This window comes from Bombina bombina, chromosome 2 (assembly GCF_027579735.1).
Source record: "Bombina bombina isolate aBomBom1 chromosome 2, aBomBom1.pri, whole genome shotgun sequence".
NCBI classification, from domain to species: Eukaryota; Metazoa; Chordata; class Amphibia; order Anura; family Bombinatoridae; genus Bombina; species Bombina bombina.
Window position 1 is genome coordinate 245,527,710 of NC_069500.1, and position 18,879 is coordinate 245,546,588.

Below are 18,879 nucleotides of genomic sequence, written 5' to 3' on the forward strand. Positions count from 1 at the left end.
TAGTGTCTCTTTACCTTTTGGGTACACCTGGTCTAAGAGAACAGAAGGTCTGGGGGAAAAAACACTGGATGGCAGTACAGTACCTCATTCATTAACAAGAGGGCAAATCATTCCCAGCCAAAGAACTTTTCTAACTGCATGTGGTATTTGAGAGAGGACTGTAGTGCACTTAGTTGTGCAGCCAGCAGGCAATGCTAATTATCCCACAAGAAAGGAAGAAGGGGTAGCATGAACAAGGCTGCTCCACAAGTGTTACAAATCTGCTTATGCAGCTTAATAAGGGCTACAAGTGGAGCGAATTAAGATTTTTGCGCTAGTCGGGCTGCACTCATATTATAAGTTGAAAGTAAACTGTTTTTGCTCTAGTGGTAACCCGAGTAGCGCAGAACTTAGAATATCGCGTGTGCGGTCACGTATTCCCCTATTGAAGTCAATGGGAAAAAAACACCCCAGTCTTGCGCAAACCCAATTACATATTTCTCATTTGCGCTAACCCGACATGAACATATGAATATTTCATATTCCAATGTTCTTTATGTAACGGAAGAGGTTAATAAATAAATATTTCTACATGATATTTAAACAAATATATATATATGTGGGTCCCAAAAAAAGGCTACTGGAAAAGGTCATTTATTTGATTACTCAATGTGATTAAATGCTAAAAAGGGACATTAAACTTAATAACTTTTATCAAGAGCAACAACTAGACAAGAACTAGACATTTAAACATGTTCTGCTTGCATGAAAATACAAGCATTAAAACAAAACATTATTTTTAGCACAGTTACATTAGTTTTGTTTCAAAACTAGTAATAATTTTCTTTTTTTCTTCTTCTTTTTCTTCTTCTTTTTCTTCTTCTTCTTTTTTACTATCATTTATTTGTATAGCGCCGTAAAACTCCATTATTGCTTTTCAAAGCAGCAAAGAAAATTATATTTTTAAAACATTTCTCTTAGTTTCATCTAAAAAATGCATTTATTTTTTAAATATGGTCAATGTTTTTTTTACTTGCAAAGGTGTGTCCCTCTCTACAAATAAAGTAGTTGTAGTTGTCCTTATCAGCCAGTGAGAAATAGAAAGTACAAATCTAATCAGGCTCCATGTATTATCTCCTTAACTCAATACAACCTAGATCTATATCATGTAGTGCAAGTCCCAGCATACCGCATAACGTACATCGTAGATCTATGATGGACCTGTTCCCAGCCCTTGCTGTGTTGATTGTCATGTGACAGGTGAGACTTTCTGTTTCTAGGCTTCAGGGCAGGCACTTTCCTTCATTTGTTAAGGGAGCACTGATCGAGCTCCCTTACCATATGAGACCAGATCCCAATCGTTACAGTCAGTCATACTGTCTGTATCTCTGTCTCTAAAGGTCATCTGTCTGTGCCAGTGGGAGGTGTGGAGGGAAGACAGGAAGTGGGTGGCCTAGAGCAGGAGAGGGAAGGGAGGGACATATCACTGAAATTGATTTTGAAGGGAGAAGGAGGGATGGGTCCCTATGATGCAAAAAAATAAATAGGTTGGAGGGGGGGGTCCCTACACTACAGAAATATAGTGATCGCTTAGAGGGGTGAGGTGGGGAGGGTGAGGGTGATCCCTACACTACAGAATAAAATAAAAAATATTGGTTGAAGGGGGTCCCCACATTACAGAAAAGGTAGTGATCTCTTAGAGGGGAAGGTGTAGAGGGTGATGAGCATCCCTACAATACAGAAAAAAGTTCAAATTAATTAATTTTATAAAATATAAATAAAAACAATATGTTTTAGTGCTGATTCTGGGCAGGAGGTGTTACTAGAAACACAAGCAACCAGTAAAGTTCCTGTTTTTACTAAGTATGCTGGTATCAATGTAGATATAACTCATTTCAAACCAGTGGACTTTTTCTAAATGTTTTGCTGGATGCTTTTTTTTTTTAGAAAAAATAAATTAAAAATTGAGGAGCTCACTCTTACTATGGGTATCATACATAAGTCAAGCATCAAATTGTATTGGTCTGTCCACCTTGTATTTTCAACATATTTAAAGTATAGGTTGGAAAAAGTATGTTAAACCCTAGGCTCATGACTTCAACAAAAGATAATTAGATTTGGAAATTGGCAAACCTGGTGTCCAAGTAATAAAATGAGACTGGAGGTGTGGGTTACAGCTACTTTGACTTATAAAACGCACTCACATGTTTCAAGTTTGCTATTCCTAAATGTATCTGTTGATGTGAACCATGACTCGCAAAAAAGAGCGCTCACAAGACTTCTGATTAAGAATTGTTGCAGTGCATAAAACTGTAAAGGGTTACAAAGTTTTCATTAGGAGCGTAGATATTCATCTGTCCACTGTTAGACAGGCTGTCTATAAATGGAGATGATTTAGTACTGTGGCTATTCTACCTAGGAGTGCAATCTAGCCAAGATGACTCAAAGGGTACACCACGCATTTCTCTATGAATTAAAAAAGAACTCTCCACTGACAGCTAAAAACTTGAAGAAAGCATTGGAACTGGCAAACATCTCTGTTTATGAGACTACTATATGGAAAATATTGTCAGGACATCACAAAGAAAGCCACTGCTTTCCCAAAAAAACATTGCTGCGTGCCTGAAAGTTGCTCAAGACCACCTTGACACTCCACAATGTTACTGGGAAAATGTTTAGTGGACTGGTGAAACTAAGGTTGAGTTGTTTGGAAAGAACATGCAGCACTATGTACAGTATGGCATAAAAGGTCACCAAATACCAACATGAAAACATCACCCCAACGGTACAGTGGAGGGAGCATTATGATTTGGGGCTGGTTTGGGGCCTAAACCACTTGCCTATGGCTTCAAAAAGAAAATGCATCTTTTGGAGTGGCACAGTCAGAGCCCAGACCTTAACCCCATAGAGATTCTGTGGAATGACCTCAGGAGAGCTGTTCACACCGGACATCCTAAGAATATGACTGAGCTGAAGCAGTTCTGTAGGGAAGAGTGGTCCAAAATTCCTCCTGAACATTGTGCAGGTCTAAGCTGCAGCTATTGGAAATGCTTGGTTGAGGTTACTGCTGCCAAAGGAGTATCAACTAGCTGTTAAATCCAAGTGTTTACTTACTTTTCCACAGCACTGTGGATATTTAATGGGATGTGTTCAATAAAGACTTGAAAAATTATAATTATTTGTGTATTGCTAGCTTAAAGGGACACTAAACCCAAAATAATTCTTTCATGATTCAGGTAGAGAATACAATTTTAAACAGCATTCCAAATTACTTCTATTATCTAATTTGCTTCATTTTTAAAATATCCTTTGTTAAAGAAATAGCAATGCACATGGGTGAGCCAATCACACAAGGCATCTATGTTCAGCCACCAATCAGCAGCTACTGGGTCTATCTAGATATGCTTTTCAACAAAGAATATCAAGAGAATGGAGCAAATTAGATAATAGAAGTAAATAAGAAAGTTGTTTAAAATTGCAGACTCTCTCTAAATCATGAAAAAAAACAATTGGTTTCATGTCCCTTTAAGCACTTTGTGTTTGTCTATACTTGTGACTTTGATGAAGATGAGATGACATTTAAACCAAATCATTCCAAAGGGTTCACATACATTTTCTTACCACTGTAATTAAATTATTGTAACTTTACTGCCACTTTAGGAATTATTCCCATAACTTGATTTATATGCCAACATTTTGGAGTTAAAACATTTGTTCAGATTATGCATAATTGTGCTGCATACAGATGGCTGATTACCTGTTAAATTTAGTGGGACATATTTACAGAGTAAAAAGGAAAGCTTTGAAGTAACAGTTTAAGACGTTATTTTCCGTAGTTATTTGGTTCAATTCTTAGGTATTAGTTGTAACAGTTGTTAGTTTATTGAATAATAAAAGTAGTGAATTTCCTTTTTGTACATACATAAGCAAAAAAATTGCTTTTTAGCAAATTTAATACAAAACATCTCAACAACTAGCATATGGATTTATTTGCATTTTCCAAAGCAAGTAAAATAAATTAAAAACCACTATCTCTTTGCCAGTTTTCAAGCAAATCTGTTCAACTGTTTGAGCTATACGGATGACTAAAGTTTCTCATACATTGAGATGCAGCACTTTTTTCCTTTGCCAATATCTCGTAAAGTCCCAAATATCTTCCTTCATATTTTTCATTGTTTGTAGTGATTGCCAATCTCTACTGAAACATAAACATTCTGCTAGTTTGGTCAAAGCACATTGGAATAGTCCAGCTTATAATAGAAAGTAATACAAATTTCAGATTAAAAATAGCTGTAATGGCATGACATGTAAGTGTTGCCAAAGCTAATATTTCAGGTTAAGGATACTGTGGCACAGAGTTTGCATTACTGGAACAATTTGCAATGGGCAATCTAATGCAGTCCAGTACTCAAGGGGGCCTATTTAACAAAGGTCTGTCGGACCTGATCCGACAATGCGGATCAGGTCCGACAGACCATGCTGAATGCAGAGAGCAATACGCTCTCCGTATTCAGCATTGCATCCACAGCTCTTGTGAGCTGCTGGTGCAACACCGCCCCCTGCAGATTCGCGGCCAATCGGACGCCAGCAGGGGGGTGTCAATCAACCCGATCGTAATTAATCGGATTGAATTGCAGCGATGTCTCTCCGCCTCCTCAGAGCAGGCAAACAGGTTATGGAGCAGCGGTCTTTAGGCTCGCCAGAAACACGTGCCCTCAACCTCCATCCAGAGCTTGATAAATAGGCCCCAAGGAGTCTTAGAAATCAGAGTTTAAAGAGGAGATCTCAGTCTCTTCAGGAACTTAAAAGTGCAAAAACAAAATGCTGTAATGTGTCAATGGAAATTTTTATTTGCAATATTTCCTGAATACAATTACGGGGTCAATTCCATTATTTCCAATTTTCTCTTTTGGCATTGGAAAAATGGGTTCTGTGTCAAACACAGCCAAGATTGATAACTGCTACAAGATTCGTATTTCATTTTCCGACAATGGCACGCAGAATTACAAATAATGGTCACAAAAAACTGGGATGGCTTAATGTGTTTAATCAAAAATTGATTGAGAAAACCTCATTCTAAAATCAAGAAGAATACAGCGGAAAATTAATTTACAAAAGAAAAAAGTGGCTGCAACTTATTTTAGATATTAACAGTTCTTATACTGTAAATGGTGAAACCGCTAAGTGTCAAGGTTTAAAATATCCCTAACAGTTGCAAACCTCACTAAACAGAGCATGGATTGTCTTGACAAATGTATACTACTGTAAAAAGATGGGAACACAAGGTAATAGATATTTGTGCAAAATATCTTGCTCGCCAATAAATAATACAGAACGTCAAACTGTTATATCTCGTTTGCAAATATGTGATTGCTGATAGAAATCCCATTTAATAATATTAAATAACTGTGTTAGAATCATGAAAATGCAAGTACGAGATAAAAAACAACAACAGTTTAAGAGCATGAAAGCTAAACACCATTTCTAGATGTTGCAGTCGAATAGAATTATTCCATATTGTCACTGAATACTCGCAAGCATGTTAAAAAAAATAGTATTTCATTTTATCAACACCCTTTGGCATGTATTTATCAAGCCGTCAACCGCAAATACTCTGGAATTCCGCAGCGTATTTGTGGCGAGCCTGATTCACCTTAGTTATCAAACCCTACAAACCGGCAAAAGTAGAATTTAGTGACGTAACATACGATCCGCTGGACTCAGTCCGACACAGATCAATGCTTACGTCACTACAGATGTTCCGAACGCAAGTTCGGCACAATCTGACTACTTTTGGAAGTTAGCAAATTCCTACCAGGTATGACCGGCACTATTCCGGCCCAGCGTACCTGGTTTTCAATCCGCCGCCCTGGAGGATGCCATAGGAATCAATGGGAGTCAGAAAGCAGCGAGAGCTTATGTTCGCTGCTGCCCGATATCCCATTGATTCCTATGGGAACGTGTACACCTAACACCCTAACATGTACCCCAAGTCTAAACACCCCTAATCTGCCCCCCCTACACCGCCGCCACCTACTTTATACTTATTAACCCCTAATCTGCCACCCTGACACCGCCGCCACCTAAATAAAACTTATTAATCCCTATCCCACCGCTCCCGGACCCTGCCGCAAATAAATAAACTTATTAACCCCTAAACCACCGCTCCCGCAACTAAATTGGTTGTTCAAATCAGCCAATAGAATGCGAACTCAATCCTATTGGCTGATTGGATCAGCCAATAGGATTGAACTTCAATCCTATTGGCTGATTGCATCCGCCAATAGGATTTTTCCTACCTTAATTCCGATTGGCTGATAAAATTCTATCAGCCAATCGGAATTCAAGGGACGCCATCTTGGATGACGTCATTTAAAGGAACTGTCATTCAGTCATCGGATGTCGTTAGAAGAGGATGCTCTGCATCGGATGTCTTGAAGATGGACCCGCTCTGCGCCGGATGGATGAAGATAGAAGATGCCGCCTGGATGAAGACTTCTGCCCGTCTGGAGGATCACTTCTGCCCGTCTGGAGGACCACTTCTGCCGGCTTCGTGGAGGACTTTGGCCCGGCTGGGTGAAGACTTCTCAAGGTAGGGTGATCTTCAAGGGGTTAGTGTTAGGTTTTTTTTAAGGGGGGATTGGGTGGGTTTTAGAGTAGGGTTGGGTGTGTGGGTGGTGGGTTTTAATGTTGGGGGGGTATTGTACTTTTTTTTCAGGTAAAAGAGCTGATTACTTTGGGGCAATGCCCCGCAAAAAGCCCTTTTAAGGGCTATTTGTAATTTAGTGCAGGGTAGGGCTTTTTTTTATTTTGGGGGGCTTTTTTATTTTGTTAGGGGGATTAGATTAGGTGTAATTAGTTTAAAAATCTTGTAATTATTTTATTATTTTCTGTAATTTAGTGGGGGTTTTTTGTACTTTAAATAATTTTATTTAATTTTATTTAATTGTAGTTAATTGTAGTTAATGTAGGTAATTAATTTAATGATAGTGTAGTGTGAGGTGTAATTGTTTTATTTTACAGGTACTTTTGTATTTATTTTAACTAGATAGTTATTAAATAGTTAATAACTATTTAATAACTATTGTAGCTAGTTAAAATAAATACAAAGTTGCCTGTAAAATAAAAATAAATCCTAAGATAGCTACAATGTAACTATTAGTTATATTGTAGCTATCTTAGGGTTTATTTTATAGGTAGATATTTAGTTTTAAATATGAATAATTTATTTCGATTTATTTAAATTATATTTAAGTTAGTGGGTGTTAGGGTTAGGGTTAGACTTAGGTTTAGGGGTTAATACATACAATATAGTGGCAGCGGTGTAGGGGGGGCAGATTAGGGGTTAATAAATATAATGTAGGTGGTGGTGGGCTCCGGGAGCGGTGGTTTAGCGGTTAAACACTTTATTTAGTTGTGGCGGGGTCCGGGAGCGGCAGGATAGGGGTTAATAACTTTATGTAGGTGGTGGCGGTATAGGGGGCGGAAGATTAGGGGTTAATATGTATAATGTAGGTGGCGGTGGGCTCTGGGAGCGGCGGTTTAGGGGTTAATACATTTATTAGAGTTGCGGTGGGCTCCGGGAGCAGCAGTTTAGGGGTTAATACATTTATTAGAGTTGTGGCGGGGTCCTGGAGTGGTGGTTTAGGGGTTAAACACTTTATTAGAGTTGCGGCGGGGTCCGGGAGTGGCGGTTTAGGGGGTAAACAGTATAGTATACTTGGCGCGCGGCTTTTTGACAGCTTTTTTGGTAACTTTGGAGAACGTATTCAGGTCTGCGGCAGCAATGTTGGTGCCGTCGAATGTAAGAAAGTCGACGGCTTGATAAGTAGATGCCTTTGTCTGTTAAATATGATGTATCTATTTTGTTGTTGAAATGTAGCGCAAAACTCACGGTCGGGTAGATTGTTATCACCAAGTCAGTGATGTCCATGCATCATATCGGTGACATTTGCACTTTGTGCTCGGATCTGATCTTTTCCCAATACAGAAATAGGGGCTGACTTAACAATGTGCAAGCAGGCATGATCCGTTGTAGCGGCATTTATCATTGCACAAGCATTTCTCGTGAAATGCTTGTGCAATGCCGCCCCCTGCACATTCGCAGCCAATCAGCCACTAGCAGGGGATGTCAATAAACCCGATTGTATCTGATCGGGCTGATTGCTGTCTGCCGCCTCAGAGGTGCGGACGAGTTAAGGAGCAGCTTCTTAACTTTTGTATCTGGCGAGCCTGAAGGCTCGCGCGGAAACTGCTGCATCCGGGCCTTGATAAATCGGCCCCATATTGGTATCACTCCAAACTTAAAAAGCACTTATCAGAAATAAAAAAAAAGCAGATAAACAGGATCAGAAAGATTTGAATTGATCCAATTTTGTTTAACTGCTGCAAATGGGTTAAATACTCATTGAAAGTAAGCTCCAGGGCAGCAATGCACTAATGAGATGTAGCTGAACACATCTGGTAAGCCAATCACAACAGGCATATCTGTGTAGTGACCAATTCTTTACCTACGGTAATGCTTTTCTACAAGCAAGATAACAAAGTAAATTTGATAACATATGTAAATTAAAAAGTCTCTTAAAATGTTCACGCTCTGAGTCATAAAAGTTTAATTTTGACTTTCATGCCCCTGTAAGAATTTATGTTGTGCTTCCCAATTTGTAACAAATTGTCTTATTCCAAGCTGATCACCTTTTTTTTTTATCAAAAAAGGAAAATCACCAATGTTTTCAGAAATGTTAGGTACATTAATTTTAACATTTGGAATTCATATTTCTGATGTTGCCAAATGGCAAAAACAAATCTAGAAATGTGCAACAAAAGAAGATAATATTGCATATTTCATAATCCAATATTCTGCACATAGCAGAATATGTTCTATTTATCTCTAGAGATATTTAAATATATATCTGATGGATTTTTGCACATATATATATATGATTATATATATATATATATATATATATGTATTAGTCCTAAAGCCCGTTCATACGGTCCATTTTTTGCAGTCAGCGGTCCCACCCCTTGCGCTCTCTCCCTCAACCTCTCTTTTGCTCTCTCCCCCCCCCCCTCTTTTGCGCTCTCTCTCTCGCTCCACCTCTCTTTTGCTCTCTGTACCCCTTCTCTTTGGCTCTCTCTATCCCCCCTCTCTTTTGCTCTCTCTCCCCTCTCTTTTGTTTTTTTCCCCCTATATTTTTTGCTCCCTCTCTCCGCCCTCTCTTTTGCTTTCTCTCCTCCGTCTCTTTTGCTCTCTCCCCCCCTCTCTTTTGCGCTCTCTCCCCCCTCTCTTTTGTGCTCTCTCTCCCCCTCTCTTTTGCTCTCTCTCCCCCCTCTCTTTTGCTCTCTCCCCCCTCTCTTTTGCGCTCTCTCTCCCCCTCTCTTTTGCTCTCTCTCCCCCCTCTCTTTTGCGCTCTCTCTCCCCCTCTCTTTTGCGCTCTCTCTCCCCCTCTCTTTTGCGCTCTCTCTCCCCCTCTCTTTTGTGCTCTCTCCCCTCTCTCTTTTGCGCTCTCTATCCCCCTCTCTTTTGCGCTCTCTCTCTCCCCTTCTCTTTTGCACTCTCTCTCTCCCCCTCTGTTTTGCGCTCTCTCTCCCCCTCTCTTTTGCGCTCTCCCCCCTCTCTTTTGTGCTCTCTCCCCCCTCTCTTTTGCTCTCTTTTGCTCTCTCCCCCCTCTCTTTTGCGCTCTCTCTCTCCCCCTCTCTTTTGCTCTCTCTCCCCCCCTCTCTTTTGCTCTCTCCCCCCTCTCTTTTGCGCTCTCTCTCTCCCCCTCTCTTTTGCTCTCTCTCCCACCTCTCTTTTGCGCTCTCTCTCCCCCTCTCTTTTGCGCTCTCTCCCCTCTCTCTTTTGCGCTCTCTATCCCCCTCTCTTTTGCACTCTCTCTCTCTCCCCTTCTCTTTTGCACTCTCTGTTTTGTGCTCTCTCTCCCCCTCTCTTTTGCGCTCTCTCCCCCCTCTCTTTTGTGCTCTCTCCCCCCTCTCTTTTGCGCTCTTTCCCCCCTCTCTTTTGTGCTCTCTCCCCCTCTCTTTTGTGCTCTCTCTCCCCTTCTCTTTTGCGCTCTCTCTCTCCCCTCTCTTTTGCGCTATCTCTCCCCCCTCTCTTTTGTGCTCTCTCTCTCTCCCCCTCTCTTTGACGCTCTCTCTCTCCCCCCTCTTTTGCGCTCTCTCTCTCACTCCACCTCTCTTTTGCTCTCTGTACCCCTTCTCTTTGGCTCTCTCTATCCCCCCTCTCTTTTGCTCTCTCTCCCCTCTCTTTTGTTTTTTTCCCCTCTATTTTTTGCTCCCTCTCTCCGCCCTCTCTTTTGCTTTCTCTCCCTCGTCTCTTTTGCTCTCTCCCCCCTCTCTTTTGCGCTCTCTCTCTCCCCCTCTCTTTTGCTCTCTCTCCCCCCTCTCTTTTGTGCTCTCTCTCCCCCTCTCTTTTGCGCTCCCTCTCCCCCTCTCTTTTGTGCTCTCTCCCCTCTCTCTTTTGCGCTCTCTATCCCCCTCTCTTTTGCGCTCTCTCTCTCTCTCCCCTTCTCTTTTGCACTCTCTCCCCCTCTGTTTTGCGCTCTCTCTCCCCCTCTCTTTTGCGCTCTCTCCCCCCTCTCTTTTGTGCTCTCTCCCCCCCTCTCTTTTGCGCTCTTTCCCCCTCTCTTTTGCGCTCTCTCCCCCTCTCTTTTGTGCTCTCTCTCCCCTTCTCTTTTGCGCTCTCTCTCTCTCCCCTCTCTTTTGCGCTATCTCTCCCCCCTCTCTTTTGTGCTCTCTCTCTCTCCCCCTCTCTTTTGCGCTCTCTCTCTCCCCCTCTCTTTTGCTATCTCTCCCCACTCTCTTTTGCGCTCTCTCTCTCCCCCCTCTCTTTTGCGCTCTCTTCCCCCTCTCTTTTGCACTCTCTCTCTTCCCCCTCTATTTTGCTCTATCTCTCTCCCCCCTCTCTTTTGCTCTGTCTCTCCCCCATCCCTCTCTTTTGCTCTGTCTCTCTCCCTATCCCTCTCTTTTGCTCTGTCTCTCTCCCCATCCCTCTCTTTTGCTCTTTCTCCCCCTCTCTTTTGCGCTCTCTCTCTCCCACCTCTCTTCTGCGCTCTCTCTCCCCCCTCTCTTTTGCATGCTCTCTCTCTCCCCCCTCTCTTTTGTGCTCTCTCTCTCCCCCTCCCTTTTGCTCTCTCTCTCTCCCCCTCTCTTTTTCTCTCTCTCTCTCTCTCCCCCCTCTCTTTTGCGCTCCCTCTCTCCCCCCTCTCTTTTGCGCTCTCTCTCTCCCCCTCTCTTTTGCGCTCTCTCTCCCCCCTCTCTTTTGTGCTCTCTCTTCCCCTCTCTCTTGCACTCTCTCCCACCTCTCTTTTGCTCTCTCTCTTCCTCCTCTTATTTTCTCTTTCCCCCTCTCTTTTGCTCTCTCTCTCTTCCCTCTATTTTGCTCATTCCCATCTCTTTTGCTCTTTCCCCTCTATTTTGCTCTCTCCCCCCTCTCTTGCTCTTTCCCATCTATTTTGCTCTCTCCCCCCTCTCTTGCTCTTTCTCATCTATTTTGTTCTCTCCCCCTCTCTTTCTATCTCTCCCCTTCTCTTTCTATCACGCCCACTTCCGCCCGCACCGGCTGTTCAGGTAGGGACTCTAAGGCCAGTTGTGTTTGTCCTCGTGCGCAGCCTCTACTGTGCATGACAGCTTCGGACATACACACTTGGCCTGTTATTATATAGGATATATCTTTATATATACAGATATATATATAAATATATCTATTTAAAAATACATAGAACATATTCTGCTATGTGCAGAATATTGGAATGTGAAATATTTACATTAAATATACAGTATAACGTTATTAAAGGGACACTTTTTCTTTCATGATTCAGATAGAGCATGCAATTTTAAGCAACTTTCTAATTTACTCCTGTTATCAATTTTTCTTCGTTCTCTGACGTCACGGGCAATGACGTGATGACGTCACCGCGCTACTTTATTGAAAAAATACGACAAGTATAAGGAAAGGGGTCATGATGCTTAGCGGTCTGTATCTCAGGCATCTAAGCAGCTACAAAACCCCAAGACCCACCGTTGGAAAGGTAATCGCCTATATGTCTTGGGGATCTGAAAAGTTAAAAAATATATATATTTAAAAAAATTAAAAATAAAAATAACCTCAAATCAGCTTAGCACCCAGGTGGGAAATTGCTTAGCACTCAAAGCGTTAAATATAAATATGTTGCATAAATATTACATATTTTCATCTACTTAACTGCAAAGGACTCCAATGCACTTATATATATGTCTATATATGTTTACATATGTATTTATGTGTTTATATGTGTTTGTAAATATGTAAATACACATAGAAAAAACAGGGCTGCAAAGCACAGATGTATTTATATCACCTTAGACCTCATATTAAATATAAATAAATATACATATAAAAACATCTGTACACACACACACATATATATATATATATATATATATATATATATACATACAAATACATATTTAGATATGTATATGCATGTATCTTTATGTTAAATTCATTTGCAGTCCATTTTCAAGCACCTGAGACCTCATATCTTTGAACCCTTATAGCTTTTAATGCCATTTATATTTATAATAATTTGTATCTGTGTTTTTATGAGTGTAACTGTACTGTACATGCATTTTTAATGTGTTTTGTGCAACCTTTTATTCAAGTGTAACAGTTAACTAAAGCTCTGAAGTCATGCTAACCCATTACATGTTAAATTCCATAGCACTCAAGCAAATACTTTTCTTTCAACTTGTAATAAATGCACTATTTAAGACACCCGCAAACACCCGTGATAAACCGATTTACGCGCCACTTTTATTCTAGACCATAGAGTGTTATATCATGAATTAAATGCAAATGAAGAAAATATTATTGTACACAGTGAATTAAAGCGTAACAGTTAACCAAAGCTCTGAAATTGTGGTAATCATTCTAGCGTAATTCACGATTGCGCTCATGCGTTCACATTGACTTTCAACTTGTAGTACAAGCGGAATTCCACTTGCACGCAAACGGCTTTGAAAACCTGATATCGCTAAAAAGCAAATGATAGCTCTCCACTCGTAATCTAGCCCTGAGTGAGCCAATAACATGAGTCATATATGTGCAGCCACCAGTCAGCAGCTCCTTAGCCCACCTAGGTGTCTTTTTTAACAAAGGATACTAAAAGAACAAAACAAATAAGACAATAGAAGTAAACTAAAAAGCTGTTAAAATCACATTTTTTATCTGAATCGTGAAAGAAAAAAAATCTGTGTTTCATATCCCTTTAAGCACTAGATACACCTTATAAGTACCAAGGTTATTCCTAGCCTCTCTCAAGTAATGGATGCCACCATTTTGAAATTTAGCTTTTACTACATTCCAGTGCTGATGTGTTTCATTATTATTATCATTTATTTGTATAACGCTGCAAATTTCCGTAGCGCTGGGTACAGAGATAGGAGTATACAATGACAAGGATTTGTGATAAGATACAAATACATAACAGACTAAACAAATCTAGTACAGGAGGAAGAGGGCCCTGCCCCGAAGCAACTCTCGACTCCTTCAGATACCTGCAGCGAAACCCAAGTTTCAAATGGTGGCACCTTTAATTAGAGGGAGACACATGGAATGGGTTTAGTACCCCTTTAAGCATCTTTTTACAGTTCTATAAGAAGAAGCACAGACTCACTGAAAGCCAAAATAAGTGAGATTTAAATATTTAGTTGTAGAGCACAAATGTTTTAATGGAACAATTATTTCCTCTGTAAAAGTTCATCAGTTTTATAAGACACTGAGTAATACTCCATTTTAATTATTAACATCTGATATAGAACAGTTATATTTGAAAACCCAACATAGGGAATTAACACAAAATTGTTATGTTCCTTTATAATCATTCAGCGAACAGGCACATCAAAAATTGTTACTTGGGGCTGTTATTTCTGGCTGGGCTGTGTTTGTTGGAAGGAACTCTGAATGCATTTTCACAGTTCTCTGATGACTCAATTAAGCGCTCATTTTATGACCACGAGCATATTCACAGCATTTGATTTTAATGTTTAAGAATGAACAAAGCCAAACTCTTCAAAATGAAAGCACGGAACAATAATCTGGATTGACCTTTAGGATGTGACTATATAGGGTAGATGAGGATTTACCCCAACCATATCTTTACTGTGATATTGTATTATGCATTATACAAATAATTATGTTGCTTCAGGTCTATGTCAGTGCTAGGCAAAAGCAAGTTGTTGGTATCTCTTGCCTTGTTCAACTCTTAGTCCTGGAAAATAATTCAAAACTAATAACAAGCATATCATGTATGTATTTATCCTTTATTGTGATGTCTTCAGATCTTCATCTTCATAATCAGCATAGGCAGAAATGCTTCAGGGAGTGAATTAAAAATGAAATGCCACAATTATAATAATACAAGTTAAAACATTTACAGCAAGAGGACTGTTTTTAAACATGAGCTGCACATCATTTTAAAAATGGGGTCTCATTGGATATAAGAGCAAAAAGAGCAAGGTGGGGTATTCACTCCATGTAAAAAAAAATTAGATTCTCAGTGCTTCAGTATTTGCTAAAAAAAAGGGGGTATTGACTCCTCCCTTAGATTTCTGTGTGTTTGTGTGACTGTGTGTGTGTCTGATTGTGTGTATCTGCATGTGTATGCTTGTGTGTGTGAAAATGTGTGCCTATATGAGAGTTATATGTGTGCATGACATGTGTGTGTCTGATTGAATATGTGTGTGTTTATATGTTTGTGTCTGCATCTGTGTGTTTGCATGTGTGTGTGTGTGTGTCTGCATGTGTGTGTGTCTGTATTTGTGTGCCTGTATGTGTTGTGAATATGTGTGTCTATATGTTTGTGTCTGCGTATGTGTGTGCCTGTGTGTGAATATGTGTGTGTCTATATGTTTGTGTCTGCATGTGTCTGTATGTGTGTGCCTGTATGTGAATATGTGTGTGTCTCTGATTGAATGTGTGTGTCTATATGTTTGTGTCTGCATGTGTGTGCCTGTGTGTGAATATGTATGTGTCTCTGATTGAATGTGTGTGTCTATATGTTTGTGTCTGCATGTGTGTCTGTATGTGTGTGCCTGTGTGTGAATATGTGTGGTGTGTGTCTGATTAAATGTGTGTGTCTATATGTTTGTGTCTGCTTGTGTATGTCTGTGATTGTATAGGAGTATGCTGATTGCCACGCCACCCCCCCCCCTGCACTTACCTCTGGTTACAAGGTTACCAATGGGCTTGACATATCTAGGTGAATGAGGAGGTCTCTAGACTATTATAATAGGTCATCAAAAATAACTAGCAAAGATATATTTTATGCAATATTATCACAGTTTGAAATTAAAGTACATTAAGCTTCAGACTTACACTGGTAGAAGAGACGGCTTCTTGAACACTTTTTATAATGAAATCTTTTGTGATTCTCCGGGAAGGTAACTCATTGTAGAGGGAATTTATTAGTGCCACTTTAGCTGCATCTCGTCGAGCTTCTGCTCTACTTAAGCAACACTAGAAAAAAAGAAAATTTTTATAGATTACAATCTGAATATAAGGAAATGAATATATATTAATAATCATAATATAATATATAATAAATATTGGGAAACATACTGTATCAGAAGTTCTGATATGAAGTTTATAATGGTTGCGAAACATTATTTGAAATAATTCCACTGCTTTCCCCAACTAACAATCAACATCACCAATACTGACAGAGCAAACCGAAAAAGTCATAAACATAAATTAGTTAAAAGAACATGGAAATAAAATATTCAAAATATATCACTAAGTGCTGTTTTTAAATCATATTTATTTTGTATAAATAATAACTATAAAGCGACACAAAACACTTGGAATTATAAAATTGCATGCAGTCTTAACTGCTGAGCCATTTCTACCCCTTGTGCCAAGCAATTTTCGAGTTTAGGTGCTCACATTTATTCCCCACTGTAGGCCATTTTTAATGATAAACCCACACATATTATATATTGTTTTTTTTCAGCAGACCCAGCAGATTAAAACTATACTGCTATTTATGTATATATCATGACATGTGAGAACTCTGCAGCATATGTGAATTTTATTTTACATTTTTTCTTAAAATTTTAATAAACAAGGCTGCAAACAATTGTGTGTTTGTGTTTTCTAAACTCTATAGTCAAAAAGAAGAAGGGGTTACCCTCATATAAATCAGGGCTTTCGGGTATAGATATGTAAATGTGATGAGCGAATAGTCGCTCCCATGAGTCTCTTATAAATTAAATGCACATTTATTCACACCAGGCAATCACTATTATAGTATTAAAACTTATATAGAGCCTTTATTGTAAAGAGGGGCTTCTGGACTTTAAAACTAGTGGTCTTTGAGAGTCTCTAGGCCTTTCTGATGGCCTGTTATAAGTGAGTAGAAACCATTTCATTAAAATAAAAGTATTATAACTTTAATAAACAAGGTTGGAAAAAAAGTGTGTGTTTTTTGTTCCTAAACTCTATATGAAAAAGAAGGGGTTAGATGATTATTTCACCTGTGCTCTAGTTAAGATTTAATGAATATCTGGCCTATTAAGGGTCCTGAGGACTGGGTCTAGATTAACCTTCCTCCAGCCCCCTTTTAGGGCTGTGACAGGAAGTAATGGACACGTCACACATAGGATTCTCAAATTCTGCGTTTTCTCAAGTTTGCTAACCCGACCTGAAATAATATTTCACATTCCAATGTTCTATTTATTCACAAATAAATAGTTCTAAATATATATATATATGATTGTATTTTGATACAATATATATCTTTACACACAAACACACACACATATATACAGTATCTCGCAAACGATTGAGGATGTCCCACAGATGCTCAATAGGGTTTAGGTCTGGAGACATGCTTGACCAGTCCATCACCGTTACCCTCAGCTTCTTTAGCAAGGCAGTGGTCGTCTTGGAGGTGTGTTTGGGGTCGTTATCATGTTGGAATACTGCCCTGCGGCCCAGTCTCCAAAGGGAGGGGATCATGCTCTGCTTCAGTATATCACAGTACATATTGGCATTCATTGTTCCCTCAATAAACTGTAGCTCTCCAGTGCAGGCAGCACTCATGCAGGCCCAGACCATGACACTCCCACCACCATGCTTGACTGTAGGTAAGACTCACTTATCTTTGTACTCCTCACCTGGTTACCGCCACACACACTTTACACCATTTAAACCAAATAAGTTTATCTTGGTCTCATCGGACCACAGGACATGGTTCCAGTAATCCATGTCCTTAGTCTGCTTGCCTTCAACAAACTGTTTGCAGGCTTTCTTATGCATCATCTTTAGAAGAGGCTTCCTTTTGGGACGGCAGCCATGCAGACCAATTTGATGCAGTGTGCATCGTATGGTCTGAGCACTAACAGGCTGACCCCCCACTACTTCAACCTCTGCAGCAATGCTGGCAGCACTCATACGTCTATTTCCCAAAGACAACCTCTGGATATGACGCTGAGCACGTGCACTCAATTTCTTTGGCCGACCATAGCGAGGTCTGTTCTGAGTGGAACCTGTCCTGTGAAACCGCTGTATAGTCTTGCCCACCGTGCTGCAGCTCAGTTTCAGGGTCTTGGCAATCTTCTTTTAACCTATTCCATCTTTATGTAGAGCAACAATTATTTTGTTCCGATCCTCAGAGAGTTCTTTGCCATGAGGTGCCATGTTGAACTTCCTGTGACCAGTATGAGAGAGTGTGAGAGTGATAACACCAAATTTAATACACCTGAGACCTTGTAACACTAACGAGTCACATGACACTGGGGAGGGAAAATTGGGCCCAATTTGGACATTTCCACTTAGGGGTGTACTCACTTTTGTTGCCTACGGTTTAGACATTAATTGCTGTGTGTTGAGTTATTTTGAGGGGACAGCAAATTTACAATGTTATACAGGTTGTACACTCACTACTTTACATTGTAGCAAAGTGTCATTTCTTCAGTGTTGTCACATGAAAAGATATAATAAAATATTTAGAAAAATGTGAGTGGTGTACTCACTTTTGTGAGATACTGTATATATATATATATATATATATATATATACAGTACAAACACAGTTAAACACTTTATTAAATATAAATATTGCATAAATATAATTTTTTAGGTTTTCAGCTACTTAACTGCAAAGGGCTCCAATGCACATACACACACACACACACACACACACACACACACACACACACACACACACACACACACACACACATATATATATATATATATATTTATGTATACATATCTATTTATGTGTTTATATGTTTATATATGTGTCTGTAAATACACATATAAATACATTAATACATATGTACATGTCTAATTATGTACAATAGTGGCATTTTTTGCACCTTTTGTTAAGTCCAGTGAGTGCTGTTTTCTATTGACTTTATCTGAGTTACTATTCAGCACCCTGGTAATGTGTTAAATTCAATTGCTCTCAAGTGAACCTTTTTTCTTTCAACTTTTAATACGGTGCTACCTCTGATAATAAACACCTTATCGATTGCACGCAACAGTTAAATCTAAGTTTGTTTTTTTGCATAATTTTCTCACACTTTCTATTGCACCACTTTTTTGACATTTATGTTGCATACATTCTGTGCATACATTCTGGTGCAAACCTGGTGCATATTTATGGCATGGTTTACTTTCTATCTTGCACATTTGTTGATAGTCTATATGGGTCCAACTTCTTCTGTGTGTTATCCTGTTGGCTTCTCCTTGTGGCTACTCTTCTGCATTGTGATTTGACGCCTGATTTTTGCCTGAACTTTGGCTTGTTGATTTTACTTCAGCTTCTCTTATTCTGTACCATTCATACTGGCTGTTGAAGACTTGGACTTTCTCACTAATATATTGTTTCCTATTTGGCCTGATTTGTTTGTT

At 39.5% G+C, this 18,879-nt stretch overlaps 1 protein-coding gene across 1 annotated transcript in view; it reads right to left on the reverse strand.

The window, feature by feature from the left end:
* Positions 1 to 18,879, reverse strand: part of LIX1 (limb and CNS expressed 1) — a 242,414-nt gene that overhangs the window by 126,302 nt on the left and 97,233 nt on the right. Inside the window, exon 3 of the mRNA XM_053700474.1 lies at positions 15,338 to 15,478. Within this exon, the coding sequence (XP_053556449.1) occupies positions 15,338 to 15,478 (141 nt within the window). The remainder of the gene's footprint in view (positions 1 to 15,337; positions 15,479 to 18,879) is intronic.